The 11,953-nt window shown below is 28.7% G+C and overlaps 1 protein-coding gene across 1 annotated transcript; it reads right to left on the bottom strand.

Annotated features, from left to right (window-relative positions):
* Positions 1–2,890: 2,890 nt before the first annotated feature.
* Positions 2,891–6,239, bottom strand: LOC124846658 (protein MANNAN SYNTHESIS-RELATED 1-like). The gene is made up of 6 exons (XM_088091947.1): positions 5,919–6,239; positions 5,370–5,502; positions 5,177–5,250; positions 4,349–4,434; positions 3,550–4,126; positions 2,891–3,454 (listed from the first exon to the last, which is right to left on the bottom strand). The coding sequence occupies exons 1-6, from the start codon at positions 6,018–6,020 to the stop codon at positions 3,176–3,178; spliced, it is 1,251 nt and encodes a 416-aa protein (XP_087948073.1). The 5' UTR covers positions 6,021–6,239; the 3' UTR covers positions 2,891–3,175.
* Between the last annotated feature and the right edge of the window lie 5,714 nt (positions 6,240–11,953).

The following is an 11,953-nucleotide window of genomic DNA, read 5'->3' as shown; positions in this document are numbered from 1 at the left end:
ATCAACTCGCTTAGCGAGTAGTGCTTGAAGGCCCACTCACCCAACAACTAGATGTATCGCCTAATGACACAAGCAGTAGAACTCACAAAGATTAAATCACTCATAATTCGCCCAACAAAGAATTGTCATGCATAATGACAACCAAGTTAGTGAACTCTCTCACTTTGAAGTCACTCAGCAAGAATATTCTCACCCAACAACTACCAAGTCAATGACTCTTTGGCCTTGGTCTCGCCCAACGACACAGTTCCTCACTCAACAAGTCTATATAATTTTTCAAAGGTTTAATTGCTTCCTTTGTCCCTAGTTTGGTTGAATTGTGTCAAATTCATCCTCATTTTTAAAAAAGTTTCATTGTCATCCTCACGTGGTGTAAAAGTTTCATTGTCGTCCTCACGTGGTGTAAAAGTGTCAATTGAATCCAAACATAGAAAAAATTTGTGTCAAAGTAGTCATTTTTCCTATATATCTGTGTCTTCCTTTCATACAATCAAGTACAGATATTCATTTTACCTTATCCAATTTAAGGCTTTTCATAGCTCTAGAGAAGTGACATATGAAAGGAAGACACAGAGATATAGGAAAAATGACTACTTTGACACAAATTTTTTCTATGTTTGGATTCAATTGACACTTTTATACCACGTGAGGACGACAATGAAACTTTTTTAAAAATGAGGATGAATTTGACACAATTCAACCAAACTGGGGACAAAGGAAGCAATTAAACCTTTTTCAAATTTATGTTAGTCTAGACTTACCAGTTCAAGTCAATACCACATACACTTCAAGACACACTAATTACGAATCAAACAACATACCTAACTCAATTCATCACCATTGCGATACAATTCATACAACATCCTCACATTTCACCATACAAATAATTCATGAAATCTAGGAACCTAACCTCAATTCAATAGGTTATACTCAGCAAATAACTCAATCATTCAGTCAAATCATACTAGAATTATACAATTAATAATTTTAACATATCTAAAATTTAGAAACAATGCAATTAACTTTTTTTATCTATGAGCTAAAACAACTCAAAAATCCTAAAATATTATCAAACGTATAAGTTTTAACCACTTCTAAAATAACAAATATAATCAAAGTACGTCATTATAACCCTTGATTAATATAAACTTTTATAAAAAAACCCAAATACCATAATACAAAAAAAACATAAAAATTAAAGAAAAAGAAATAATTAATTTATTCTAAAAAAACCTGATCCAACAATATTAAAGATTCGTCACAAAATCACTCCATTGTAATTTATTATTCAATTACTTAACTTTAAAAATGCAAATATATATAAAGTGTGTATGACAATATATTAAAGAGAGCCTCGATATTTATTTCTTCACAAGAAATCATGAAGATTCAAATTTAAAAGAGATAAATTTATGTTTTTGTAAATTATTGTTGCTGGATTTGATCGCATTTCGATAATTTGACAAAGAGTCAGTCACCTTTTTTATAACTTAAATTTATTCATATATTTTTAAATAATTTAATTTAATTTTTATATTTTGGTCTTTCAATGGAAATGCTCTCTCTCTCTCACTACCGTCTATCAAAGAAACACACCCTTTTGAATTTAAGTTTTTTTTTCTTTATCAACATACTCATCTTTAGTTTTATTTTATTGAATAATTATTTTCTATAATTCAATTTTTTTTAAAATATATATTTAAAATGTTTCTTAATCAAAACTTATATTTGAACGACTTAAAATTATATTTTGTCTTTAATATTATTTGAATACTTGTAATGTTATTTTTGAGACATTTAACAATAAAATTGAAATTAATCTTATTTTTAATCTCTAAATTAAGTAAAAATTTATGATTACTAAGCAATTATAGTTGTACATTAAATATATTTTTTCGTTGGTTTTTATATTTGTATTTATGTAAGACATAATATTGTTTTCCTTGGTGTGACCATATATTATAATTTTTTATGACATTTTAGTAATTTGTTAGGCAGCTTCTATAATATTTGTGCATTTTTTTACAGTATATTATAGTTAATTATGTCATCATTTATTCTTTCGAAATCTGTTTTATTGATATTTGAACTGATGAAAAAAAAATACTATTCTTATTTTTCAAATAGGATGTATTATATTCTGAATGTAGATCTACAGTTTTTTTGTGTCATAAATGTTATGTTACAAATAGCTTTAATTTTTGGTTGTACATATCTAGAAATAATTACATTATATAAATAAACATAATAAATAATACAAATAATTTTGTGCATGTAGCTTTAATGAAAGATTATAAACACCATAAAAACCTACCTATATCCTTTCATTTAAGAGGTCTTAAACTGATATTGTCATATTGATTGTTGACTTTATATATAAGTAATTAATGGATTCTTCACATCATGAAGACTCCAAAATTATTCGTGAAATCAAATTTCAATGACCTAAATGCTGATGCAATATGTGGTTTTGTCTTCTCTGTCATACTCTTCCTTAAAAAGGGATAGTTTAAAGTCAAAGAAATCTTGAAACTGAAAATTTTGGTTTTATTAATACAATGAATCATTTGAATTGAGTTTTATATAAAGTGAGTCTTTCTCCAACATAAACATATCTAAATTTCTCAACCTGAATTTATAGAAGGAAAACAAACTAAGAACATAAAATGTTACCCTATATCAGTTATCATTATAAAACCTATCCTTTCATATCAGTATCAGTTATAAGTAAATGGTAAAGAAATGTAGTAACTTTCAACAGAATACCACAATAGATATTTTTCTTCTATTTTTTTTACAAGAAAACAGAATGACATCTTAGCACATGCCAGAACAAAAATACTCTTGTTTCTCTCTTTTTGGTACTGAACAAGTTAATTTGCAGTGAATATCCAACAAAACAATATATTATATGCTGTGCCTAAAACATCCAATGAATGGAATACCAATTGTTTGAGCAGCTACGAAAATCAAATATGGGGGCAGCCATAATTTTACAAACTAAATACCAGTTCAGAGAAAGCCCTGTGTACATGTGAAATGAGAGTAACTCAAGTAAAAAAGCCTTAGGCCATAACACTGAAATTCCCCAAAAGGGTAAATTTTGCAAAGCATCATTCAGGACAATTGGTACACAACATTTGCTACATGATACTAAGAATGTCTTCCCTTGAAACTAACAGTAACAAGAATAGGCAAAGTGATTTTTCTTGGAGACATAATGGGACAAGAAACTGGAGGCAGAAGCAGATGAATCTGGAATATTAGCAGGAACCAGTATCTGGGATTTACCAGACCCAATTCTCTTACCAGCTACATTTGCATAAAATAGACCTGAAATTGCTGGTACAAAAACATCACTCTCAGAACTAATGTAAAAGTCAATCACTTTCTCCAACTCAGAATCTTCAGATTCTAGGAACTTTTTCTTCTTATCTGCAGGTATGATAGATTCCTGAAACAATTTGACAGAAAGTATGAAATTTATATCTGAACATTTAATAAACAAAGTTTGTGAATGTGAAGGTAAAGTAAGAACAAATATCTCACCTTTGTATATGTTTTAGGGAACAAATCCTTAAGAGAATCAAGGCTCTCGTCCCACCTTGATTGTGTCACATAGATAGTAGTATCCTTCTCAAAACCAATCTTCCTCAGAAACATTGCAACTTCTTGTGCATTGAAGCAACTCTTCTCTTTACCATCACTTCCTTGGCATCCCTTCTTATCCAACATCTCAACCCTCAAATCTACAGCTATAAATTGGCCATCTGATTTTCGGCTTAAAGTTTTAAGTCTTTCCACCATCGAGTCAACAAGGTCATGTGTTTCTTGCTGCAACTCTAAGCTTTCATACATTGCTAAGCATGCAACAGAATCGGCATCGCTTTTTTCCCCTCCCTTCTTCATGTTTATTGAAGGAAAGTAAGTGGCAAGCCTCACACTCCCCGTTGATCTATAAATAGGTTCAACATGTTTGGCAATGTAGTCTTCTGTAACCCGATTTGGAACCTTCACGGCAGCGATTTTATGCTTTGATACATGAGAAGGAAGATCCTTTACCACTCTGACCACTCCTTCCATGCTTTTCATGAACACATCGACATCATAAATGTCCTCAAAGTTCCTGAGACATCTTATATTAGTTACATGCAAATGCTTTGTAAGCACAGTTTAGACTTATTTCAAAAACAGTATGGTATTTAACAATGTTATGATTACTCTTAAAAAAGATGCAAAATTTACTCACACCCCACCACACCCCTTTCACTCACTAATTTCTCCAACAATAGTAGAAATTGAAATAGGAGAAGCAATTTGCATTAACATTTTTTCCCTCAGCACTAACCTCTTGTCACCAGGTTGGCTTCCTCTGATGTCAGGGATCACAAGTGTTGCCCCAAGACTACGAGCAACAAGCACTGCATCTGCTATCTGAACAAGGAATTACCAGAAAGTTACATATATAATGTGGGAAGAAATAATTGAAATATTGGATTAAGAGGGGGACATACATTTCTCATGATCAAACTTCATTAAGAGTTATGAGACAATAATACAGAACTAACGACTAACAATCAAAATTCTGAAAACTGACAGAGCAGCAAGCAAGACGGTTGATCGTAAGAAAATTCAAAATCAAGAATATTAGTTAGTCTGTTTTTAGTTTTAGTTAGTTTTGTTTTCTGTCATTCATTTTGTTCAGTTTCTCTTTCTGTAGCCGCTATATCATAGGCTATATAGCTCCCTGCTTCTCTGTAAAAAACAACTTTTTAGCAACTCATCTTTTCAATATAGAACCATTCACATGACTCTAATACCATATTAAAAAATGAACTTTAAACTTACCCTACCTTGTGAGATGAGGTTTGCATCCACACTTATATATTGAAAACTTATTATTAGTCAATCTGAGATTTCTAACAAATAATAGAAATCAATATTAGGCATTAAGGTAAAAGTTATAGATGAGAAGTATATTAAACAACATATTGAGAGCATTGATCAATTAAAGACAGCAAGTAGGCCAAAAGAAAAAGGAAAGGATCATCAATAGGAATGGTTTGATCCATTTTCGTAAGGAGAGGAGCTGATGTTTGAAAAATAGCTGCAACTATCTTTACATAACTTATACATACGCAACTCTTCAATGAGACGAGCAATTGTTGAATGTTACCTGAGATATATGGTACTCCGGGCCATTGGTTAATGAAAAGGTAACAAACCCATCAGTCTGCTCCACGTTGCTGTCTGAAAGTCATTGCCAAAATATTCATTAAAACCGACAAAAAAATGGAACACGGGTATCACTTTCTAGTATACGTCATAGGTTCCTCGAATATTTGCAAGGCCTTAAAATCAAATTTTACCTTCAGATGGCTTAACCCAACAAGGCTTTAACTCATCAGCATCTCCCTTCCAAATCCCTATGTTCTTTCTAACATGAGTAGTCTCAAAGTTTGTACTGTCAAAGCTGAAATCGTCTGCTCCAGGTTGTTTATCCTACAGAGGAAAAGGTCATTGAAATAAGTTCGTTATAATTATATTGACAAATCACAAGAGGAATAATTAGTCATAAGAAATATGCATTAGAAAATAACTAGAACATGTACTGAACTGAAATCGCTCTTTTTTCTTTCACACATAAACTTTGTGAGGGAAGTCTGGCATTGAGGTACAAAAAATGGGCCAGAGCCTGATTAATTTATGAATTGTGACAATTAAGGATCTATCGTCTCTACAAAACCAATCACAACATGGGTTTCACCTGATCCTTGAGTTTCATTCAGTTCATTGTGATACCAACCCAGATCCCTGGCTACTTGTTTGACAGTAACAATTGAGAGTACCCAATGAAATGAAGTGGTGTGTGTAATGCTAGAGACAGCAATGAAAAAGAAGGAGCAAGAATTTCTTACATCAACAGCATCAAAATGGTCCCTTTTGATCATGTGTATGAGCATGACGAACATTGTAAGGGTGAGCACACCCGCCACCACTTGCCTTAAATCCACTCCCATGATCTGAGCCTGCTCTTTTGCTGCAAAGGGTGTCTTTCAATGAATCTGGAAAAAATATCTAAATGGGGAAGGATCAGAATTGAGAATGAGTAGTGAACTTAAAGTAGCAGTGAAACATGAAGACCCGGAAGAAAGGAAGCAGCTTTAGCAGCACATGGAGGTGGGGAACACAGTGTATGATACTGAGACAAAAACCCAAGTTGATGCAGTAACTATATGTATTATAATAATTAGGGAGGAAAGAGAGAAAGAGTGAGAGTCTGTGTTTCCCTTACTTCATCACCGACACTATTACTGACAATGATGTTCTTCCTAAGATCTTACGTGTGTTTTCCTATATTTTTGTGTAAACTGCGATAAATGTTTTCACTTATTTTTTCACAGATTTCACAGAGAAAAAATATAATTTATAATTTAGTGTCATAAGTTAAAATATTTTAGTGTTATTTGAATAATATCAAATCGAGTTAGATTTACTCACTAATCCATCAGATCAACTTTTCAGAACATAGACATTTATGAGAAATGTCCATCAATTAATTGATGGAGAAATACTCAATAAATTCTATTAAATGCTTTTAATTATTTAGAAGTAACGTTTATTCTTAATACCATAATTAAATAATAAACTATATAGCTGTTAATTATATGTAATTAGATTTTATGCAAAAAAATATAATTATTTAGAAAATTGTGTTAAATTGTTTCAATATTTACCTATGGTATGTGGTTCAATTAATATCTTAAGACAAGTAATTACTATTCACTAAAAATCAATGGAAGCACGTTTTTACTTACCAATGTACAAAATATTGTATTTTATTATTAATTCACACCCTTTTTATGCACTGAAATATGAAATTTAGGAAAATACGATTATCTTTAAGTTTATTGTAATTTTGGTTCTCTTCATTTGGGGTATGAATTTTTGAGAATTTTACTTTTTGCTAATAATTAATTTTTAATAGGGTTTACCGTATTTAAAAAAAAAAAACTGTTGAAAAAACTTCAGCCTGAGACTTTATTTAAAAGATTGATTTTGAACTATTTGTTGTAGTTAATCAAGTTTCTCTATTTTAAAATTAAATTATTCCATTCATTTATTTATAACAAAAAAAAAAACTTAAAGTTCTTTGTTTCTATTCACAACGTTCACGAATTCAATTAATTAAATGGTTTGAAACTTTTTATTCTAAAAAATTTCCAATCAAAACATAAAAAAATTAAATAAAAAAAAAACAAATTATCTTATCTTTTAGCCTTGAATTTTGCATCATTTGAAGTTTACTGGTTTACTTCTATTTACTAAAACTTATGACCTCTAAAATTTAAAAATTAACCCATGTTATAAAGTTCACATAAGTTTACATTTTTTAGAAGAAAGAATGAGACTTTAAAATGTTTTAGATATGAAAAGATGTAATGAATTTAAAAGGTTAGGAAGAAATTAAATATAATGTTTGCTTTAATGTTTATTAGATGCAATAATTTTGATATATATAAGATGTGGGAGCATAAAAGAATATGCATTATTAAGATCCTTGGCATGGTGGTAGTTTAAGAAGATAGGTGTTTAAAAAATGACATGTATTTTAAAATGTGAATGATAATTGATGCCAACGCAGAGATGGTGAAGTAGTTTGATTGGAATCTGGTATTTGGCATAGCATGGTGAGGAAAGAGCCGTTAATAACAACAAATGAGTAATTAATTCTATATTGTTGTTCGGTCTCAGCTCCAGATCCGAAGCCATTGGCCACACATTGTAAAATATCAACTTTGAAAACTACTTATCGTTCCAATAAAAATATGTTACCCTGTCAAAATTAACTTTCTTTTTTCCTTTTCTTATAAATGTCAAACATTTTCTAAGATTAATTCTGTCAGAAAAACTTGGCTGCTCGTTTTTCTATTAAGGAATTCTTCTTATTCTATTTTTTATTCACAATGGAAATATTATATATATATATATATATATATTTATTTATTTATTTATTGTTGTTAGAAAAATATGTAATAATCTTAAAAATTAAATTTTGAGTTTATTTTTGTAACATCCTACTTTAATACAATATATCTACATGAGTAGATTCATTTACCAATTCATCTATTTCGCTCTCACCTCTTGTTAGAACAACTGAAAATACTGTATCTCTAAGCTCACATCATTTAGGTGATCATCGCAAAAGAAAAACAACACACAATAGATAACACAAAAAAGTATGGGTAAACTAGACTACAAACAATTAATGATATATATAAACATTTAAACATTATACAATGATACACATTTCACACCAAATGAACAAACATTTTATGCATAACAATACTTTCAGTGGCTGTCCAAACTCAGAATGAATGTTGAGTTATGGAAGGTTATGCATTTGTGGTGATCATTACTACTTTACAAAGTCTTGCTAATTGGGTTTCACCCTACCACACATTACAAGGTTAATTTGTATCGCGTCATAAGTCATATTGGAAGCACCTAGACTAAGACCTCTTGCTACTCTCACCACATGCGTCAAATTTATCTATAAAAAAATGTATAACAATTAGAGTGTCAGGATAATCCTTAAAACTATTATATATTTCCATATATCTCTATATGAAAATATTATATATATATATATATATATATATATATATATATATATATTATTGTTAGAAATATATGTAATAATCTTAAAAATTAAATTTTAAGTTTAGTTTCGTAATTAAATTTAAAAACTAAATATTTAACATTTAAATATATCTTATCTTCCATGTAAAATTTCTACCACATTTCATATCAAATATTTGTATATTGAATCTGTGATAGATATTTAAATTGGTCTAATAGTAAATAATACTATAGTCTCACCATATAACAAATCATTATAAGATGAGTTTTTAAATAACTATATGATATCATAGGAGTAAAGTAAGTTTTCTAATATAATATAAATTTATCTAATTCTTATTCTTATATATATATATATATATATATATATATATATATATATATATATATATATATATATATATATATATATATAATAAATTACATAATTTAAAATAAAATTTCAATTTTATTTAATTGAAAAGAAAAAAATTATTATTTTACAAACTTTAAAGAAAAATAGAAACATAAGATTAAAATATTATCTAAAACATCTAAAGATGTTGACTTTTTTAATGTTCTGCATCTTTTTCAACACATATATTATTATTTATTTTCGTATCAAACTATCATTGCATGTGAAAATTAGAATTACCAAAATAAAATGGTCAGCCAACATATCAACACCAAAACATCATAAGCAAACTAACCATCATATAAATTCATGTATTCACTTACACAAAGATCTCAGAGTGATTACTATATCAATAAAAAGAAATTTACAAATGACAAATGTATTTATCTAATATTTTATTTTATACCAATGAGTTTCATACCAAAACAATTTCTTAATTATAAAAATGTTAATGGTAGTTTCACTGTGAGGTGAATGTCACAAACTCTTTCTTTTTTACTTTTGAAAAATCAGTACCATTTCTACCACACTTGATAATTTTACATTGTTTAAAAATAAATGTTTAAGGCAATTTAAATACTCTTTTTTTTCTTTAATTTTAAAGATATCTTTTAAAAACAAAACTGTAATAGAGTATTAGGAATGATAATCATTCCCTTTAAACTATATTTATGTTTCTATCACACTAAATAATCCTAAAAAATCTTTAAAATTGACAACGTATCTGATGGAAACAAATATAAAAGCATTTTAAAATTAAATTGGAATTTACTTTAATTATATTTTGTTAAACATGTTTAATTTCAAAAATTAAATCTAAAAATATATGTATAAGCACTTAATCAGCACCCTAAATAAATAGATTCTAATGAAAATTTCTAATTTTCTTTTTCAAAAAGCCACACTGATCCTGTTCCCGAGATATACGCATAAAAAACAGTTAAACATTAACTCCCAAATTTTCAAAACGGATTCAATTAGTACAAAGAAGTTTTATACTAATCGTTTTAATCAGCGCAGTAGCCATATTATAAAATATTTATCCACCTGAACTCAATTTTATCCACTACAGTATACCATTATGCTAAAAATAAAAATAAAAAAACTAGTTCATTTCTGAAGAGAATAAATTGTAATTAAATTATCTGCGAAACATTTTAAGCATTATCTGTTAATCAAAATAAGAAAATTGTTAATTAATTATTTATTGTACAACGTAAGTAGAATTTTAGAATGGGTTATGGTTTTGAGAGGTCAACCAAAGCTGCATAGAGTATTAGTTATGTGTCTTTTTCATAAATCTTTTGAATGTGATTAAAAACGACCTCGTTTGATATGTGAAGTCAAATTAAATGAATGAGAGGAATTAGATATTCCAAATCCCTACTAATCCGCCTCAAACCATGGCTTTAAAATCTCCCGCTAAATCCTCCTTTCTGTTTCTAATTATTATTATTATTATTATTATTATTATTTCTAAAAATTAGTTTAATTTATATTTTGCATGTAGTTTTCTTAATTTTAATTCAACTCATTTTTAGAATTCAATTTATTGAAAACTAAAATAAGAGACTAAATATATATAAAGATAACAGAACAAAAAATTACTGATTCAACCTCGAATAAATTAAAAAGAAATCAAACGTGGAACTTGTCGTATAATATAAATATATCTTCTTCTTGCTCTACTTCACTCATTTAATTAATGCTATTTATTTTGTACACATGATTGTGTAAGTTGTGATGATTCTTAATGGAGAGAGCAGTTTTTATATTTATGGGAAAAGAATATAAAAGTAATGACTCGAGATTTACTGTTTTTTATTTCTAGATATCTGATTTATAGAGAAATTGCTTCTAACAACTACTCTGCTTTTTGGAAAAAATTTCTTGGCCTTTTGAATGTGGGAATACTTATAAATTTATTATAAAATTAAGAAAAAAAATAGTATATAAATGAATATTTTAAAATAAATTGTGAATTAACTGTATTAAAATACATAACTTTAAAGTAATAGTCTATAATTAAATTTACATTAAGGCTTTCAAGTTAATTTTTTTCAAGGGTTAAATATGTTTTTAGTCCCTAAACTATTCGTCGTTTCTGGTTTTCGTCCCTATTTCAAAGTAAGGTACAATTTGATCATCATTCTTTTCGAAACGTTCGTTTTAGTCCTCGAAAACTAAACACTGTTTAAAAATTTAGTCCTCATGTAGCAACAAATAAGGACTAAAACCAAAATTCGGAGGACTAAAACGAACGTTTCGAAAAGAATGATGACCAAATTGTACCTTACTTTGAAAGACGGACGAAAACTAAAAACGGCCAATAGTTTAGGGACTAACAACATATTTAACCCTTTTTTCAATGTATACTGTCAAGTAGGGATGGCAACGGATCGGGTCGGGCACGGATAGTGCCTACCCGCAACCCGACCCGACAAAAAAAAATCCACCCGCTACCCGACCCGCTACCCGCACGGATATCCGCTTAAAAAATATCCGCGGATATTTTAAAACCCGCGGATATCCGTGGATACCCGTGGATATCCCATAAATATTTAAAAAAATATATTTTTATAAAATATTATAATAAAATTTAAATAAAATTACAAAAAATATATAAAATATAATATATATTAAATTAAATATAAATTAAAATTTAATTTTAATTATATTTAACTTTATAAAATATAAATCAATGTTAATTTTAATTAAATTTAACTTAATAAAATATAAATTAAATTTTTATTTTTATTTTTTGCGGGTAGCGGATATCCGTGGATACGGATAGTATAATACCCGCACCCGACCCGTTTATAAGCGGGTATTAAAAAACCCGCTACCCGCAACCCGCGGATAGTAAATATCCGCGGGTACCAACTATCCGTCGCGGATTTTATCCGCGGATATCCG

Source organism: Vigna umbellata, chromosome 1 (genome assembly GCF_029865625.1).
Source record: "Vigna umbellata cultivar VRB3 chromosome 1, Vumbellata_1.0, whole genome shotgun sequence".
Classification (NCBI taxonomy): Eukaryota; Viridiplantae; Streptophyta; class Magnoliopsida; order Fabales; family Fabaceae; genus Vigna; species Vigna umbellata.
The sequence above is the reverse complement of the archived record's forward strand: the minus strand, read 5'-3'. Positions and strand labels throughout refer to the sequence as shown.